This window comes from Sander lucioperca, chromosome 5 (genome assembly GCF_008315115.2).
Source record: "Sander lucioperca isolate FBNREF2018 chromosome 5, SLUC_FBN_1.2, whole genome shotgun sequence".
In the NCBI taxonomy this organism is placed as follows: domain Eukaryota; kingdom Metazoa; phylum Chordata; class Actinopteri; order Perciformes; family Percidae; genus Sander; species Sander lucioperca.
In genome coordinates, this window is record NC_050177.1 from 9,957,479 (window position 1) to 9,977,847 (window position 20,369).

At 42.9% G+C, this 20,369-nt stretch overlaps 1 protein-coding gene across 4 annotated transcripts in view; it reads right to left on the reverse strand.

Moving 5' to 3' along the window:
• Window positions 1-3: 3 nt before the first annotated feature.
• Window positions 4-20,369, reverse strand: part of npas1 (neuronal PAS domain protein 1) — a 66,871-nt gene continuing 46,505 nt past the window's right edge. For all 4 annotated transcript variants that reach the window (XM_031296699.2, XM_031296698.2, XM_036001204.1 and 1 more), the window contains 9 exons: window positions 16,407-16,474; window positions 14,348-14,437; window positions 7,643-7,817; window positions 7,414-7,526; window positions 5,478-5,674; window positions 5,292-5,398; window positions 4,924-5,071; window positions 3,291-3,403; window positions 4-3,186 (listed from right to left, as the gene is read on the reverse strand). In XM_031296699.2, the coding sequence (XP_031152559.1) occupies window positions 2,099-3,186; window positions 3,291-3,403; window positions 4,924-5,071; window positions 5,292-5,398; window positions 5,478-5,674; window positions 7,414-7,526; window positions 7,643-7,817; window positions 14,348-14,437; window positions 16,407-16,474 (2,099 nt within the window). In that variant the 3' untranslated portion in view covers window positions 4-2,098. The remainder of the gene's footprint in view (window positions 3,187-3,290; window positions 3,404-4,923; window positions 5,072-5,291; window positions 5,399-5,477; window positions 5,675-7,413; window positions 7,527-7,642; window positions 7,818-14,347; window positions 14,438-16,406; window positions 16,475-20,369) is intronic.

A 20,369-nucleotide genomic window follows, 5' to 3' on the forward strand; every position in this document is an offset into this window, starting at 1 on the left:
GCCTTGAGTTGTGCTCCTCTACTGGAATATTTTATTGTTATGGTCATCTGTATCACTGTTTTTCTTTTTACATTTGTTCATTTTATTTGATGAGTGGGTGGAGTATTCACAAAGATGGGGGGATAACGTTAGATTCACAGTGATGGGCAAGGGGTTAGCTATTTAATACAAAAACAGACACACTTGAACAAGCAAACGCACACGCACGCAATCATACACACGTTATACCATTAAACACCCGAGAATATGTGCGCTCACACATATTTGCATGTGCCAGCTACGGTATGGGTGTGTAGTGCACGTCGGATCTGAACAATTAAAAAATGTTTTTTCTTCTTTTTTTTCTGTCAGACATCAGAACTTTAGAGATTTCCACATAAACTGAGCCCTCAGATCAGACAGTCCACCATAATCTCAATTTTGGAAGAGAAACAATAACATTGTACATACGGTGTCTGGCTTTGTGGATCATTTTGAAGACTTGGCTTTCAACAGATTTTACAAATCTGTGTATTTTGATCAGTTTGAAGGACTTTATTCCAAAGTGCTAGAGAAGTATCTGATGTTTATTTCTGAGTATTTATATCAATGTCAGTGTTATGGCTGTATTGATACCAACATTTTGTCAAAAAGGGTCACATTTTGGAATGAACATTCTCAATTGTCTGGGCATCTTTTAGACAACTGCCAACTTGTTTGTGACTCATTTCAGTTTAAGCACTGATTAAAAAACTGTTATTTCTTTTTTTTGTATATAGCATTTTGTATGTTTTGTTTTTTTCAGTCCTAAGAGTAATTCCAATGAACTGAGATGAACTGAAACCAAAATCAGCATAACTCTAAGGTTATTTTTTTATTGACCTCTCATGGTCTGTTTATTTATCTGCCTTTTTGAATGACTATTCATCCCCTCTACTACACTGTGTGAGTGAGTGCTAAGTGATGAAGTGCTTTGAGTTCACACTAGAACAAATTTCAGTAAGTGCTCAGAAAAAAACACAGAGGTTTAAATGATGACAAACACTTGTGTCCAGCACCATTTCCCCTCCTAAAAACATTTTCAGAAAGATCTTTTTTTTTTTTAGAGAATAATAAAAAAAAGGTGTTTGGATGATATTGTACCTCCAATAAAACGTTTGTTTGTCTAGACACAACTTTCACACCATCCTCCCCCCCCCCCGTTTTATCTGGTGACAAAAAAAATCATCAATAAAAAAAAAAAACAACAAGAATATGGCTTTCATACACAAACACAACCGCAGCATCATACAGAATATACTATAATTAATACTCAGTTAAACAAACAATCTTCTGATAACCAAACAACAGAAATAACATCCTGTCTGCATTGCATTTTCTTCCCTTATATATAATGGAATGTCTGGGACTACATTATTCATACTTTTGTCCCAACAGTGTGCTTTAAGTATGGCTGACTCATGAATACTTGGATTTCTTTTTATCATTATCATTTTAAATCTCAATACAAAAACACCAGAGGGCTTTCTCTGTCTATTTTGAACCCTATAATCAAATTCTCACCTGGATCTCAGTGTAAGAGATGATTTGTATAATACTGCAATAATAAAAATGTATATTCCAAAGTCGCTTTCATTCCTACGGACAAGTGTCCATCTCTTTCTACTGGCTTTAGGGTTAATTGGGTTAATTGGAGTGACAGTGAGGAGGATTTGAGCTGAGGGTCTTTATGGTTTTGTCTCTATATACAATATGGCTTCTCTGAGTGGAAGAGACAGAAATCAACACAGTCATCTAGAGGAAGACACAGAGCAGAGTTCATAATTGTTGAGACGAAAAGTCTTGAGGGACAACCAGTCAAAAGTTTCCATGTCCTGTTTTCTCTGAGAGTCACTGTCACTTGTCCACAATGGGCAGACACAATAATTCCCTATGGCAGCGACTTGTCACATATTTTAAATCGCAGTTATTCAACTCATTGTCCAATTAGTAATATCCTCAGAGGCTTAATGTCCTGCCACTTCTGTCTCTCCTGCCCTTTACAATGTCTCTTTCTGGTCTGTCTCTCTGCTCCATTCTTCATTTTTATCTTCTCCTCTCACCTCCTCCTGTCTGAGTCTCAGTCCTCCTCGGAGCCTGCAGCCCCCCTCAGTCCATTCATACAGAAGGGCAGGCCGGAGGAGAAAGGGCTGTCAGACGGGGAGAAACCACTGAAGGGTGGTAAGCCAGCCAACCGCTGTAGGTGGGGGAAGAAGGCTGGCGGGGGTCCCTTGTGGTGGTCCGAGCGTAGCTGCAGGCCATCGCTGTGTTCTAAGCCGTGGTGGTGGGAGGGGGGCAGCTCAGGTGGAGCGTAGCGAATAGTGCTGGGAGCGTAGAGGCTCTGAGGGCCCTGCGGGCCGAGGGCAAGGGGGTGGAAGAGGACCCGCCCCGCTGCGCCGCCTGCAGCCAGTCTCTGCAGCAGCTCAAAGTCAGGAGTGCTACCTGCACCGCCACTGCTCCGACTGACCACCCCCGACACAATCCTGTCCTCACGGGGCAGTGGGGAGGACACGGACATGGCGGGGGACAGAGCTGGGGACGGGGGAGTGAACAACCCTTTTGGGGGGGCCTCACTGCTGGAAGAAGAGTCGGGGATTGGGGTGGTGGGGCTGTCGCCGTTGAGGCTGCTGGAGGGTGTGTGTGCATGTGAGGGTTGGGGCTGTGTGGTGTGTGTGTGGGAGGTGGAGGTTTGTGTGTGTGACCCCCAGCGCCCCCCGGTGGTCAGGGCTTCGTGTTCAGTCTTGATGCTGGGGCTGCCAGCCAGGGGAGACGGGGTCACTACACTCTTCAGTTGCTGGATCACAGCCCGGCCGTTGTGCACCCTGCTCCCCCTCTCCCCTCTAGTGGGGGTCTCTCCTCCCCTACTCTGTTTACCTCCTCCAGTGTCTTCCTGTTTCAGTCTGTCACTGTCTCCCCCCTGGTCCCACTCTGTCTCTTCCTCCTCCTCCCCCTCGCTTTCGCTTGCCAGGTCAGAGGAGGCTGATACACTCTCCTCTGTGTGGCGGAGCTCCTCCAGTCTGCGACGGGTTTCGGGAGGAGCACCCTCGGGGTCGGACCTCAGCAGGCGCTTCCTCCTGTCTTCTGATTGGATGGCAGCGGTGGTGAATTTCTCTCTGCCTTTAGTGTCGAGGTCACTCTTCCCCACTGAGCTCTTCAATGGCTGCGTGCCTGAGGAGGAAGGGAGATTTTTATGATAAAAAGAAGCACAGGCAGGTGTGTCTGTGTGTCAGCGGGCATTATGGGAAGTTACTAATGTGTGTGTTGCATCCTACCTCGGGCCTGCGGGGAGCTGTCGGTGGGGGACGAGCTAACTCGAAGTCGCTCTGCTCTCACATTCTCTGGTAGCTGCAGTATATCCAGGGGAGTGTCAGGCATCTCTGTTCGACTGCATGGATGACAGATGGATGAAAAAGGAGAGATGGAGGGGAAAAAAACGTGGACGTATACACAAATGATCATGTACCACTTAAAGGCCATTTACAGCTTTATAAAAAAAAAAAAAACTCTAGTGCCGAGCTGATTTGAGTGAATACTTAGAGATGGAAACAACATATAATCAGCCTAATAACAACCTCCAATAGCCAAACTGCCTCAAACCTTTCTAACCTCTACCCAACACATCCACCCAGTTCTCCAACAACAGCCCTTATCACACATACACAAGCACCGACACGCGCAAACAGACAGATAGGCAGACCCCGCACTTCAAGACACACACACACACACACACACACACACACACACACACACACACACACACACAGCCCCACTCAGCAGCCCACCTTACAGCCTACATACACAGTTAAGCTCAGACAAGGAGGAGGCTGTTGGAGAAGTTAATGAGCTCTTGTAATTACAGCACTAATTAACTAAAACACCATTCAGCCCCAAAATTCTGACATCCATTTGTTGTAATTATATAGCTTCAGTCCAATTAGCATTGAAATTCAGCCTACTCCTCTTGTTTTTGTCTGACTGCTCTGCCGTTGTGCTATGTACTGTGTTTGTGTGTGTACTATGTGTTCATGTATTTGCATCAGTGTCTGGGTGAATATGTGTGTGTGTATGTGTGTGTGTGTGTGTGTGTGTGTGTGTGTGTGTGTGTATACTAGAGGGAAATGAGGGGAAAGCATATTTTGTTGAGGTTACTGCAGTTGTTTTGTCTGTGGAGTAAATAAATAAAGCCTTAAACAAAAGTGATACGACATTTAAAGGATAATGTGAAACAAAGGTGCAGAGTCTTGAATGTTCCTTAATAAAAGCCTTCTGAAATCCAATTTAAAGTAATGTAACATTAAATAGTGAGTAAGTAATGCTGCATTGCTGTTTACAGACGGCTGAGCAGCATTACAGACTCTGCAAGAGTGATAACTTTTACTTTTTATTATTTTTTTTATAAAACATTTTAAACTCTACAATTTTTTTTTATAAAAAACTTACAAAAATCTATCATAACATTAAGCTTGTAAAACTGTAAAATTGAATTATCTCACTAACGTGATAAGAACCTGCTTCATTTTAACTGGACAAACATCAATTAAATAAATTCATTCACTAGATCTCTTCTGTGATCTGATCTGTTAGGGCAGCAAAAAAATAAATACATCTAAAATCTATAAAACAAAATGACTCAAAATACCTACATTTTTTTGTCATCTTATAATTTATAATAATTGTTTGTTATTTTCAATACAAAAATGTAAAATAACTGCTAATGGGCTTTGCTTTGATTTCACTATTTAGAGATCTTCAGTTCATATTTTGGAGCGGGTGAAACTCTTCCAATAATCCCTTTGCATTTCATCACCTATCCCTTCAAATAATATCTGTACACAGTATGGTGCCTTCATACATAAACTCGGTTCATATCAGCAGTCTTGGAGCACAGGCTGTGGTTGTACTGACCTCAGGATGTAGTTGACCCAGATGACGTTGCGTTCATGTGGAGCTTTGTGGTTGATGGAGACGGTGGCACTGGACTGGATCCACAGGTAGCCTCCTCTCCTCTGGAGCCAACGGTAGTAACCAGTCACCACCTGACCTTTCCTCAGCACTAAGAGGAGACGGGCGGAAGATGGAAAGATAACAGAACACGGGAGAGGACAGAGAAGACCGTTATTGCGCTGGCAGTTCATGATGATGGCAGCAGAGGGCGCCTATCGCAACAGGACAGAATGAAATTTCAACAGGCTCTTTCTGAAGTTCAGACACTGTGTAGAATAAGGGGGGGGGATGAATTCCATGTACTACATATGCATATGGATGTGACTCACAGTCCTCATGGCTCTGCCGGATATTTTCCAGGTCTTCTACATGGATGAAGTGGTAACAGGTGTGTCCCACCACCTCTGCTGGGGTCAGATCCATATACTCTGAGATCCTGTAAAGACAAAATATACTTTTTTGTATGTATTCAATGTCCATACCGCTACATTTCAAAACACAGACAAAATTCTTACCTGTTCTCACAATATGTGACCTGTAGGTCCATGTTCACACGGAAGACAAACATTTGGCTCTCCATGCGGACTTCATTAAGCGTGGAGGGCGGAAGGGTGTGTGCCAGTGCGACTAAACCAATCGGTCGACGCACTGAGCGCGTAGAGCCCGGCACGAGTGCAGGGCGGCAGCGGATTCGTCCCGTCACATGGATTACCTGACAAAGAGAAGACATCAGTTATGTATTTCTTTCACAGAAGCTCATTCTTTGCATTGCAAGACACTTACACAACTCAGGATGTAGAAAATAACAGCAACAACAAAGGGAACATAACATTCATAAACAGTGTTGGGCAAGTTACTTCCAAAATGTAATACATTATAGATTACTAGTTACTGTCATTTGAGAGTAATTAGTTATATTACAATATTACTGTCTCTGAATTGTAATGCGTTGCACTACTTTTGGATTACTTTTGAGTTACTTTCACCAAAATAACAGGGGATGTTTGATTTGGCAGCTAGCTTGTGAATTTCACCACCGGATCAATAAAGTCTCCTCTTTATCCACTTTAATACATCATAGATTATTCATATTTTGTATAATTAATATAAATATGCAAAGTAACTAAATCTATAAAAAAAATAGATAAGTAAAACATATAATAGGCAAGTAGGAGAAAATGAAAATACTCAATTAAAAGTACGGCATTGTTGTAAAATGTTTGTTTATAGCACTTGAATAAGAAATTCATGTTGTTTAGGTTAAAACACTCTAAAGGAAATGTTCAATTATAGTGTGATTAAAACTCACTATTATCATTATTTACAGTACTTGATTTACAGCTGATTAGTGAAAAGGTAGCCTACACAACCTTATTTAACAGTAATTTAGTTTTACTGCGAACCGTCACAGGAAGTGCTTTTATTTTGAAGTAGGCTACACGGAAGTTGTCTGTTGTGTAGCCTACTCTTGCTAGCTTACTGAGAAGCAACATGTCTGTCAGGCTGAAGTTGTTCACTTTCTTGTTTGTAAAACTGCAACATATTGAACAGTAAATGGTCACAGTAAAAGACAAGCGCTTTTGGTCGTCATTCGAAGCCATTCCACTACAGGCATAGTTACTCTCTACGGCTGATAAAATGCAATGATATTTACGTGTAGCAAACCTCAACATTAATTCCCGACATGTTTATATCTGTCAGCCGCTGACGTACCGTCACCTGTTGGGACATACATGCTGTCCGTACCGTCTCTGGTTCTGGCTCTGACCACGGGAACAGAAACAGGACAGCTCACTTCAACGCAGCGTAATAACTCCTGAAAATAATATCCATCTCGCAAATGTATTTGTCTCTGCAGTCATCTCAACCATCGAATACAGTGACAGGAAACTAATACAGCTTTTTTTTTTTCCTGTGAAGAAATGTGTCGCGGTGTTGGTGAATTCTTAAAAAAACCAATGCACCACTAAATGTTGCGTTAAAATGCATTGTAACTCGCGTTACTGAGATTGTAACGAGTATAATATTACCTAAATTTAATTAGTAATGCGTTATATTACTGCGTTACAGCAAAAAGGAATACATTACTGTAATTGCGTTACTTTTGTAACGCGTTACTCCCAACACTGTTCATAAATATATATATTTAACATAAACACAATACAAAGTCAGATTCCAAGCTAAAGAATGCAGCAGCACAGTTTTACAGCAGCGAATGCAGTAAACTGACTGTTGTATGCAGGGGACCAGTGTGATATAAGGTCAAAGCCATAAAACACACTGAAAACGACCAACTTGACACTGCTATGAAACAATGGCCGTGCAAAACAAAATGACAAGGCTCTCCTTGTTATTTTACCATCCCAAGAACAAGCAGGGTAATAGGAAAGTAAGCATAATACAAAGTATGTTTTTAAATTATGAGGTATTATTTCCTCAGAAAAGTTGTACCTTGTATCCAGACGACTTGACGTGCAGGCCTCTTTTGGTGAGCGTGGACTTCATGCGGATGAAGTAGCCGCGGTCGGGAGGCTCATCAGCAGGAGAATGAGGACTAGACGGAGCTGTTGAGGATGAGAGAAGAAGAGGTAAAAATATAAAACAAATATCCATCCTACCGAATCTGTCATGAATTCAATTTTCAAGTTTTCTCTCTATAAATTGACAGTATTAATAGTACCGGGTTCAGGGGTACCAGCCAGGGAGGAGGTGGATGCAGAACTGGAAGCGCTCTCGGGGCCCGTGTGGCAGCCGGCCTCGGCCCTCAGATGCGGCCTGATTCCCAGCCGCTCAGCCATCTCGACGTGGTCCGCCGGGTGGATGTAGTCAAACACACTGCTGCCGGTCAGCTCCACCTGAAGAGAAACACATATGCTGATCAAAAACTGAGGCTTACAGCACAAATGACTGCACATGAGCACCCACACACACACGAAAAAGCAATACACATTATGGCAGGAAAATGAAAGCACTACTCTGGGTTACAACTCAACAAGAAGCGTGGAGGTTGTAAGACATTCTCACACACACACACACACACACACACACACACACACACACACACACACACACACACACACACGTTCAGTCTCAGAGGACCAAGTGACTACAGTATTACACAAATAAAACCAGGGGAGATAAAAATCAATTGTATTTGCTGATTAAAAACAGGTGAACTCCAAGTATCTCTAAAGGTTACATTACTATTCTTCTTATTCCCTGTGTCCCTCCCTGCTCCTTCATTCAGTTACAGTCTATCCCGGCAGGCATAAAGAGCAACGCAACAGCTCATACAGCTCTATATGATCCTATCATCATAATGCATCATAGTCGCATCTCTAATCATTTAAAGGTAATAATGGCGCTGCTCTTGCATGGCATCCATAAAAGCAGCACAATCGGAGCAGGTGTGATTCCATCTGAAGCTGTATAAATGAATGAGTGTGTGTGCGTGTGTCTGTGTGCGCGTGTATGTGTGTGTGTGTGTGTGTGTGTGTATGCGTGAGTGTGAAAAACAGAAAGGGGGGAGAAAGCCTATGCATGCTTACACACATTAATGTAGCTTCTATTACATATGTGAATGTACGTGTGTGTCTGTGTATGTGTGTGCCAATACCATTCCATCTGATAAAGCCGTGGCTGCAGCAGCCTCACACCCTTGTCTGTAGGACACAGCCATTTATTACCGGATTAGAGCCATTTACTGCAGGCTTTATGGGAGCTTCAGCAGGCCCTCAAGGACATCACAGCCGGGGGAGAGGAAGGAGCGGGAACAGGGAAGGCGGGAGCGGAGGAATGAGGTGGAAGATGAGTGAATGGAGTGGGGCAAAGATGGAGGAAACCCCACCGAGTGAGGCAGGATAAGCAAAGGGTTAGAGGTTCTTAGCCCGACATGTAGAGCTTAATCTCTTGAGGGATGTCCTGTATTTGCAACCAACATATAATTAAATACTAGATTTGATAGGCACCATGTGGAGCAATTTCCCTACATAATGAAAAGATGTGCTACTATCAGACTTACCTAAAGATATGTGAAGATGGCTACCTACTGACATATGAACCTATTTAGATATCTATTTAGGCCAAAATGCAAATAAGATTATTTTTTCTCCTTTCTTTTAAAGAAACAGTAGAGATAAAAACAAGAAACACAGAGAAAGAGAAGTGCACAAAAAAAAAAGTTCCCTGCATAATGTATGCATCTATGCCACTGGACGCCCTGATATGAAGGCCTCATCAATTAAAATACTGAACACAGAGGGCATATGTCTTTACCAGTTTAAAGACCCAGTGAATTTCTATTCCTATTTCCCTGTGTTCATTGTTCATCTCTTGTTACATGCTAAATATACATTAAAATCATTTCAGTTTGAAGTGTTTTTATATTAAAATCTCTCTTTTCTCTTCCTGTAAAAATAATTTTGATGGCTTATCTTGAACTCTGGGGCGCTGATTTAAATTTATTTTGTAACTACTATTTTGAAACTTCTGTTTCACTGTGACCTGCATATGAACACAACATTGACATATCATCACCTTAACAGTTGCTTATTCAAACATCTAGCAGTTACGGAGCAACATTATCATTCATTTGAAGTTGTGTTTCTGGCCAATTGCTGAATCTTAGTATAATATTTACTCCCCTTTTAGTTCTGTTTTTGGTCTATCTATTTGGTCTCTCTAGCTTCTAAATGCTCCACTTTGTTCACCAGTTAGTGACTAACTGTGTCTGTCTGCTGTTTGGTGCTAAGCATGACCTTATGAGAGCGGTGAGGGCGAACCAAAACAGTAAAGTTGCGGGTGGACAGCAAAACAATGAGCTGAAACTCACTAGAACACTCCGTAAAGTCGAGGGGAGCTGCAGATTCAGGTGATGATTCTCTGCAGGTTAATCACTACGAGCGACCCTTTCCACACTCGTTTGACACAATGTTATTATAAAAATATGTATTATAGCTGCTTTAAGTCGTATGAAGCTGGTCTTACAGTGTTTAACCATAGATAGCACCATCAATCAAATTGAGTGATTGTATGAAAAAGGAGGACAAAGTCAGAGCTGTAACTCTCTCTTAATAAAACGTATATCTGCAAATTATTTTTCATTTCATAAAACATCTTTTAAATGTAATGGTCCGTAATGTTTAGGGCCCTTAAATAAATATCCTGTGTATTAAAGGGGATGCGTGGAATACTTCACAACACCCTGAATCTACAGGATAACTGTTTTTTTTTGTATCCCTCTTCTCTTCATTATGCAGATATAACATCAGCAGTGTAATTACTAGGTGCTGGGTTTTTCTGCCGCATTCCTTTTGACTCTGACATCAAAACTGACTCATTCATTAATGTTTAAAAACTAAGAGTTTCTAGGCATTAAGAGGCTGGGCATTTGACAAGTAAATGGAATGGGTCTGATTTGTAAAACTGTGGATGCTTTAGGTAAATGGTGCTTTAGGTATTACTGATTCTATCTGTCTGTCTGTCTGTCTGTCTGTCTATCTATCTATCAGTGGTCAAGGTGTCTGTGTTGTATGAATAGCGATTCCTCTGCAAAGGGAATTCTTGTCGTTTTTTAAACAAGGACTAAATTTACCTCTGCTCAGAACACTGGACCAGCCATCTGAAAGAGACACAATCCCCTGGCCCTGTGGTATTGGAAAACAAGGCAGAGAGGCAAACAGGTCCTTAAGGGCTTTACCCGGCTTAAGACCTATCCGAGTAATATCACTCCATCACAGGCAAAAGGGAGGGATTGAAAAAAGATCAGACAGAAACTAGAAGATGAGAAGGAGACGGAGCGATTGAGAGGATGAGTCAGGCTCAGACATAAAAACAGGTATGGAATGTGGCGCGAAGGAAAGACGTGAGGAGAGACTGAGATCATTCAAATCTCTCTGAGTGTGTGTGTGTTTGTGCGTATGCGAGCACACGGCGCGCCTGTTTTTCTGTGAATGTGACTAGACCAGTCTGTTTTTGTGTCTCCACGTGTCATTGTGTGTCATTGTTTGTGTGAGTAGGTGTCTGTCAGTGCACCTGCATGAATCTGTGTGTGTGTGTGTGTGTGTGTGTGTGTGTGTGTGTGTGTACTTGCATGTATGTATGGCAGTGCGTTGGGGATGATGTGGGGAGGAGGAGGGCAGCAAGCAGGGGAAGGAGAGACATGATATAAATAATAGCAGGGGGCTTTAATATGTATGAGGCATCCGGGCAGTGGTCCACAACACACTCTCAGCCCTCGCCCTCACTGACTGATGGGAGAGGAGAAAGGGAGGGAGGGGGAGAGGGGGGAGGGGGAGGGGGAGCGGGGGGCTGCATACTAACCATTCCCAGATCAATTCTCTCCTCCCTTAATCCACCATCCTTCCTCCCTTCTCTTTACCCCATTTATTCCTTTCCTTTCTCCTCCCAGCCCCTTCTCCTACATCTCCGTCCTTTCCATCTCTCCTCCCTCCAATTCTTCATCTTAGCCAACCTTTGTCTCCTCTTCCTCTACTCCATCAATTCTTTTCTTTTCTCCTCTACTTACTTCTCACCCCCTCTCTCTCCTCATCTGCTTCGTGGCATTCCCAGGTTCATCCCTGTGAGTCTGGCCTGGAGACCCGGGGAGAAGAAAAATGATACCTGCCGGCACCAGGGGAGTGGGCGGCAGGCTGTGCCCTTGGTCAAGGTGCCTGACCTGGGCTAAGCCGGCTAAGCAACCCCCCTGTCGGGGGAGAAGCCCAGGGTGTAAGCCAGGGCAGAGGGGTCAGACGGAGGGGGGACAGGAGACGGCAGGGCAGGGGCGGTCCACAGGGGCGACATGCCCTCTAAAACAAACCACCAGTTACACTTTTTCACTCAGAACATCGTTTGTTTGTCTGTCCTTCCTCTCTCCCCTGTGTCTGCCTCCAAGTGTTTTTGTCCTCTCCCTCCCTCCAACCTTTCCTTTCTCTCTTTTTGTATCCCTTTCTTTCTCGTTATATATGTCCATAAACACACTATATACTCCCTAACCCATCTCCTCAACACCAAACTCCATCTGCCCTTTCTGGATGTCTCTCTTTCTCATCATAAACCCCTTCGATCCCCGCCTGCTTTCATCTTTTCAGGAAGGTAAACGTGGCGTTGTATGTTCAAGGTTTTGAACGTAATCTTTGATCATAAATAATTTCATTAGAATGCTGATGGCTCAGGCCCTGTTTGAGTAGATGTGATGGGTTAGGCCATCTGCTCAGCTGATAAGAACAGCTCTGTTTTATTAGCATCTCCACCAAAGCCTCGGCTGTCTTGTTTACCTAGGCAATCCCAAGGCGAATTTCATTCCTACTGCACATTTAAACTCTATTTACACACTGAGACTCTCTCTCTCTCTCTCTCCTCTTTACCAATGCCTCTCATTCTCACCCCTATTCCACTCCTTCGTTTTCTTTCTTTCTCGTAATTGTCTGTCTGGTTCGCTATGTTTCTAACTGTCTCTCTGTATCTTCCATTTTGTTACTTCTTCTTCCATTCTATCTTTCTTATGTATTTTTTTTTTTGCAAAGTGAAGTCCCAAGAAACTCCATGGCAGGTTTTCTCCAACATGTTTCCTATACTGGTGGAGACCGTGAATACGATATTATAGAGTAACTGAACACCCTGTGAAAATCTTGTTTTTGCTGACCTCCTGGGTTTAACTTCTCACCTTCCTGTAGTGATGTACACATGTACTCCAGGGTGTGTCTGTACACCGTGACATCACTGTTGGGTGCGGTTTCAGATGTAACAGAGCACATCTCTGACCACACTCTAAGCTACTGTTTGAACAAACCCCACACTTATTTGGAAAAGTGATGAACGCAAATGGTAAGATTATTATCAGTGATGCCGGGTGTATTTAGAGATTAAACAGGTTTGAAACTTTGAACTGAAGAGGACAGCAAAACATTGCTCTTTAAGGCAGTCGAACAAGGACATCTCCGAAGCAAGCTTGCTCGCAGCGATTTCTGCTTTGCATCATCGTGAATAAAGGAACGTAAAAAGGGTGATTTCACGTAGTAGTACTTGCAGTAGTCTCTTAGTCAGTAATGAGACAATGCAAACCTTCCCTCTGTTGCGCTATATCATAGCATGCAAACACAGGTAACACAGTTACAGTTGGGAATACAATTAAAGAACAATATGGCCTGAACAATACATCCATCTGGTGTTGCAAGGGTGCCATCAATGGGTGAAATTCAACGCTGAACTATAAACCAAATCAAAAGGTTCTGCATTCTTTATGCAAAAATGCACTTTAAAGTTCTGCTAAAAAACATATAAGGCTTTAGCAGTCCGAGTTAGACTAATCAAGTGGGTATTCACTTGGTCCTTGTAGTCACATTACGTCTGTGTGGTGTCCAGGAAACAAAAATACTGTACATGCAGCCAGCAGGAAGTATCCCTCTGCCATGACTCGGCAAGGAAGCACTGCCCATATTATATTCATACATTACAGTCATTTCATACTAAAATGACAGTAACTTTATCAGATGTTCACTTGACTCTACTTTACAAAGCATTTCTAAACAGAGCGAGGACTGTGGATTTTGTCCACTGCGGTCGTGTTCGGAGGTGGCCGTCTCGCAGCCAGTACAGACAGGGGGAAATGAAAACAGTGACCAATTACTCTTTCAATGTACATATAGCATGTGAGTGTGGTACTAAGAGAGAGCAGAAAAAAATCCAAACTTATCCTTCAATGTCGCCAAGGGCAGACACTCAATCACTGCACATTTCCACATTGAAAAAAACACTCAGATACTTCTGTTATTGTAGCACTAACTTTCTCTCTCTCTCATGCTGTACAGATTCTTCTTACTTCGAAACATCTCTCTCTTATCACACCTCTCCTCCTTTCCTCCCCCTCTCTTTCTCTCTCAGGCTGTCTCTATCTATCTTCCCATCCCCCTTGGTGTTTTTCCCCCTCCCTACAATCAATGTGGCTTTTAAGATGCCTATCGATTTGTTCCCCTAGACAGGCCCAGCGCGCTGGGGCGACACTTTGATTGCTGGGCCAGTAATTACTGTTATTATTTATGCATCTGGGCAAAATGGCAGGACTTAACATTCACAGTACAAGAGGCCACAGGCAATCAACAGAGGTGAGCACCTGGCGAGGGAGAGAGGGCGGTAGAGAGAGGTAGAGAGAGAGTAGCATTGCCCCCGTGAGAGTTGCACTCCAGAGATGAGCGTAAAGAGTGCAGTCAAAGATATTCACACACACACACACACACACACACACACACACACACACACACACACACACACACGGGAGGGGGTATAAAAGCATAAGCAGAAGATAGGCACGTGTGCAAATGCGCTTGTATACAAAGGATTATTCTGTGTGTGTGTGTGTGTGTGTGTGTGTGTAATGAGGTCATCTTACCTGTGAGAGTCCCAGGTAGATAGAAACTGTCTCTGAGATGTAGAGAAAACGTCCCTCCTGACTGACCACGAACACAAAGCCATCCAGAGACTGTGCACACACACACACACACACACACACACACACACACACACACACACACACACAAACATAAAGGCAAACAGAAACAAGACAGACAAATTAGAGCAATTAGTGTGTATCGAACAAATTACAATGAGCTGGAGAACAAACAGCCCGTCAACCCTCGGCCTCTTCTCTCAATTCACAGGCACACACACAATCATACTCTCACACACACACACACACACACACACACACACACACAGACGCACAGACGCACAGACGCATGAATGTGAACAGACATGAAACAACTCCCATAGATGCAAGCTGCAGCTACACACAGCTGTCAACAAGGCCTGCATAACTAAACACACAAAAAGCAGCAGAGACAAAAATGACACATGTGCGCGCACACACACACACACACACACACACACACACACACACACTACATAAACAAATAAAGCAAAAAGACATGTGAAACTGAGCTTATAGATCAGAGCTGTTTCAATCAACTGTAATAAACTCAGAACCAGACTTCATCCTGGATCTCCGGCCACACACACACACACACACACACACACACACACACACACACACACACACACACACACACACACACACACAGGACCAGACACTGGTACAGACACAGATAGAACTAGAGTCATTACAGCCTGCAGTGATTCTAATGAGAAGTGAAAGGTATACAGCCAGGCCATTAGAGAGGACTGCTTCAGAGAATAATATTAATCGTCATAACAAGCATCCAGGAGTGAGCAGCCATAGCCTCAACCTCACACACACATACACACACACAGACCAGGGCCACTTTGCTCTAGAAGAATGATTGCTATTTTGGCGGCCCAGTGCTTAAAGTGGCAGTGGTAATTTATGCAACTGACACATCCAGTATGCAAATGTGCGGCCGGGGTGTGGGGTGTCGTGTGTTGCGGCGAGGAGAAACCAGCCGCCTGAATGTCGGAGAACTAAAGTGCAATTATCAGGCTATTACGGCGCGAGGACGGCTGGGAGGAAAGAATCATACAGTTTTTCTGGAGCGTTAATTTGATTTCTATCATCGTCGTTCCCGAAGCCTCCTTTCCTCTTTAAAATGCCAGAGGAGAGCAGACATATGTAACGTTTCTTTGTTTTACCACCACCTTCTCACTTCTAAATTCTCACCCTAGATTCCCTTTGCTTTTTGTCTCTCTCTACCTGTTCCCACTCCTACCTGTTTCCTACTAAATGTATTTGTATAGCACCTCTCAACAACAAGACAATTCAAAAAGAGATTTGCATAGGACATCAGGCATTAGGATCCTTTAAGTTTTTCTTTTGCCCTCTCTGCTCTGGTTGCTCTTCCAACCATCTCTCCTCCTCCCTCAGAATCCTCTTCATCTCAACTACAACCTGCAGTGTTACCTTCTTCACACCTCCTCCGAGTCTTTGTCTCTATCATCCCTGCAGTCCTTCTGCCCCTGAATCCCCCTCAGGCTACATTCATATGTCAGTGCAAAGGGAGGCATTCTTTAGCAGCCAGCGATATCGTCCGAGCATCTGAGGTCTATGAGATGTGTGGGTGTCAGTGTGTGCTGATGTGAGAGCATGCGATAGAAGATTGCTTGGAAATGTAAGTCTGAGAGACTGAGGTATGATACTGCGATCGCACACAAGCACGGACACACTGAGACAAATGTGCTTGTCTGTCAAGGAAAATACTGGATTAAACTGACCTTGTGATCCATTCTGAAAAACAAATTCTCCTACTTCTCAAGCTAAATAAACCATTTGAGAACCCACTGGACTATCTGAAATGGTCACAAAGCTGAAAACAGGGCAGTTTGACATTTTTTGGAGACATGATTTTCATAGGACATTGACGACGAGAAGATCTCACAAACCCACTAGAACATCTCAAATACAGAATGTAAACACATGTAGTTACATGATATCAATCATTAAAGAAGAAGAAGGTGGGTGTGGGTGCTGTGGTCGTTACCTGCAGGAGGTGCGCCCCTAGGTGCTGCTCAAACATGTCAGTGGCCAGAGAATGAGATGATCGTCTTACTGCAGAGAGAAAGTAGACAAACACACATGAGACACTGACTAACATCCACATTTACTTCATACTACATGTGCAAAAAGCATTGATAATGATGTTAAGAAAGTGCCATTGTGATGGGACTGTTTACATTTTTAATTTGTCGCACTTGCCCCTCAGATACACTTTTTATTTTGCAAGTATAGATTTGAGACCATATCTGTCGAACCACGTGGAGTGCTTCACTGTAGAGACAAGACATTAGGAGTTAAATTGAAAATATCTAAATAGAATTTTGCTGTGCTGTAAAACAAAATGTATCAAGATTTTTTCTTTATGGTGTATTTTTAATTCTGTGGACATTTACAGAGACTTTTTGGGCTCAGGAAGGTGATATTTATAAACTTTCAGATTGGGTTAATAAAGCTATGAAATATTGTTAATTATACAAAATGATCCGTAAACATGACTTGTTCATCAGTGGGGGTTTGTAATAATGTTGCATCTCTGTGAAGTCTTTAAATCTGCACTGAAATGAAAAGCAAAACTTACAAACAGAAGAATCGACCGAAACGGTTGCATGTCTGAAAAACTGAGCATAAGGAGGGGTTGCTATGTGACGCACACCACTCAATTGTTGCCAGACATGCAAACACACACACTCATGGTGTCTGCATCGCCATTCTTAATGCATCCCAAACAGAAGCTATCAGAGCTGCTTCAGTGCCAAAGTGGTGCTGTTTACCAAGGCAATTACAATACAAATAGAGTTGGAGGTGGTTAGGTAGGGGAGGGGGGGTGAAGATAGGTATGAAAGGAGCAGAGAGGGTACGGCAGGGAAAATGAGAAAACACTAAGGAAGCCAAGAGTGATCCCTTTCTCCCAAGCAAACCAGGGCACGAGGGGCTGCAGTGACGTAGAAGATTAATTTAGTAATCAGCCGTATTTACTGATTTACGTCAAAAAGAGTAGGTAACGGTGTGTGTGTGTGTGTGTGTGTGTGTGTGTGTGTGCACCTGCGAGTGTGTGATTCCAAAAGTGGCGACCATACGTGAGAAGTAATCTCACTCCAACAGGGCTGCTTTAAAACACAATGTTCCTTATCGGGCAGAGACAAACTATGCATGTATACGTGAAATGTGTGTGTACAAGAGCATATGAATGTGTGCGTGCGACTTTAGGGATCATCAGATATCTGTGTGTGTCGCTGCAAGGCTGAGGGAAATCAATACACGTTATGACAGGAAAATGAAAGCGCTGCTCTGGGTTACAACTGAACACAGAGGGAGGGTCGAAACACACACACACACACACACACACACACACACACACACACACACACACACAGCTGCCTGCTTGTGATGTGTGTTCAGTGAATAGAGGAGGGAGGCATTCCATTAGAGCTATAGACACATACACACTTTAGGAATACACACAGCAATGAATTCTCATGCACAGTATACACAGTGGTAACATGCCCTCCGATTAAACAACACACACACACACACACAAACACACACACACACACACACACACACACAAATACAGAGTTGTCGGACAAAGCCACAGTGGCATTGTGAGATTGGGGTCCCCCTGTGTGACAGTGTGTGAATATAAATAAGGCAAGTCCATTCAGGGCTATGAAAGGGGGTCTGGTGCTGGGACCCTTCAGCCTAGCCAGTCCATGCCTGGAGGGGGATGGGGAGCCCATCTCACTCTCTGCCTGACTATCAGGTTCCCTTGTGGGGCTGCGATGGAGCTGCAGCGCTGGGGGAGTCTAAAGGAAGCAACCCCCATCATGACCATATGAGAATCAAAAAGGATATACACACACAGTGTGATGTTAGTTCGTGCATGCCTCACAAGCCTCACAATTGAAAAGAAATGCATTGCGAGTGTGTGTGCATGCCTTGAGTTACATGTCACAGATCCCTAGAGGAGTGAAGGTGATGGCGGGCAATCAGTAGTGCTGAGTAGTGTCAGCGGGGCGAAGGAAACGCTGGATGTGACATGAGGCCGGGAGGGCTGACGGATGAGTCTACACACTCACACACACAAATACACAGAGGACCATTTATTAAAGACTGCCAGAGTACAATAGGGCAGCCAGGAAACCACAACACTGGACCTGGTGTGTGTGTGTGTGTGTGTGTGTGTGTGTGTGTGTGTGTGTGCACAAACGTGATGTGAAGAGAGAGAGTCTCACAGCGGTGTTCGTATCTCACTCTGAGAACAAAGATCTTTCTGTAGTGGTGCTGTGAACCCCTACTTCTGTGTGTGTATGTGTGTGTGTGTGTGTAAGAGAGTGAGGGCCATGCATGGTTCCGTTTGTTCCTTAAATATTATTACTACTATAATATCTTGTCTAATTCAACTCATTTAGTGGTTGAAAATAAATCATCGTTCAAAATCATTTAAAGGAACATTTCGGATTTTACAACTTGGATCTTATTTGGTAGTTTTACCCTCATTCCTTAAAATCAGACAGGTGTTAACAAACCAACAGTATAGCCAGATTATCTACAGTAAACAACGTGTTTTTTTTGTTGTTAAAACTGCCAATAAGTTGTGGCCGGGTTGATTCAGAGGGTAGAGCAGGCGCACATATACTGAGAGGATTATGTCTCAACGCAGAGGTCCAGGATTCGAATCCGACCTGTGACAATTTCCTGCATGTCTTCTCCCTCTCTCTCTCCCCTTTCTCACCTATCAAATAAAGGCGGAAAAGCCCAAAAATAATTACATAAATAATAATAAAACTGTGCATTCTTAAGTTTGTATAGTTTTGTCTATCATTCCCTGGGTAAAACTGTCACTGCAATCACAGAGTTCATCACTGAGATCTACGAATGCTGCGTTATCACTAAAACGTAGTCAGATGGGACAAGAAACACAATCATACAGCTTCTAAACAAACACCCAAAATAGCCAAACTTATTTGAAAGAGAAAACAAAGACAAATGATAAAATTATTACCCAAACTGTCCCATCACACTTTACCTCCTAGTTTAAATTTGACCTACCATCCTTATCGTAGTTGTAAGTGCAAACAGTTTTCTTGTGCAACAAGCAGTGCATGAATTGGAACCAAAATGCGTTAGGTGTATCTGTGTTAAATTCATGCCCTTCCTCGTAATAAATGTGCAAAGCCAATTTTAATGAATGAAGTGCATTATTTACATCCCTGTTTGCTAGCTTGTGGTTTTCTTCTTTGCTGCCTTGTGGTCAAAATCTCCACAAGGTACCTTGAATTTAAGAGTAAAAAATGTGATATGGGTTATTACTTAATTGAATCATGTAACGTAATAGTTAGTCATGACACCCTCTGGGCTCTGAAAAGACCACTTACATAAACCTGTCAGGTTTTTGGAGGCACTGGTGGAAATCTGAGTTCCTTTTCAGCAGCTTTCAGACTGAACTACACAACATGTTTTACCTCACACAGTTATACATTTTTTCCTTTTGCGACTTGTTTACACATTAATCAGACCTATTTTGCCTAAAACCTACAGCAAATACACTATGAGTACCTACATTCAATAGAAAGTGACAGTACTGAGAAAAAGTGTTCCAGAACTTTGTACCGGTGACTACTGGGCAATAAGGGATCATCACCAACCTTTCATGTGCACTGACTTTCGATTTTACCTCCAAATAGTGGTCAGGTATTTAGGCTAAACTGTTGTTGTTTACAACCTGTCTGAGTGTCCGACAGTGCTGGGCAATATATCAATATTATATCAATATCGATATGAGACTAGATATCGTCTTAGATTTTGGATATTGTAATATCGTGATATGACATAAGTGTTGACTTTTCCTGGTTTTAAAGGCTGCATTACAGTAAAGTGATGTACTTTTCTGAGCTTACCAGACTGTTCTAGCTGTTCTATTATTTGCCTTTTCCCCACTTAGACATTA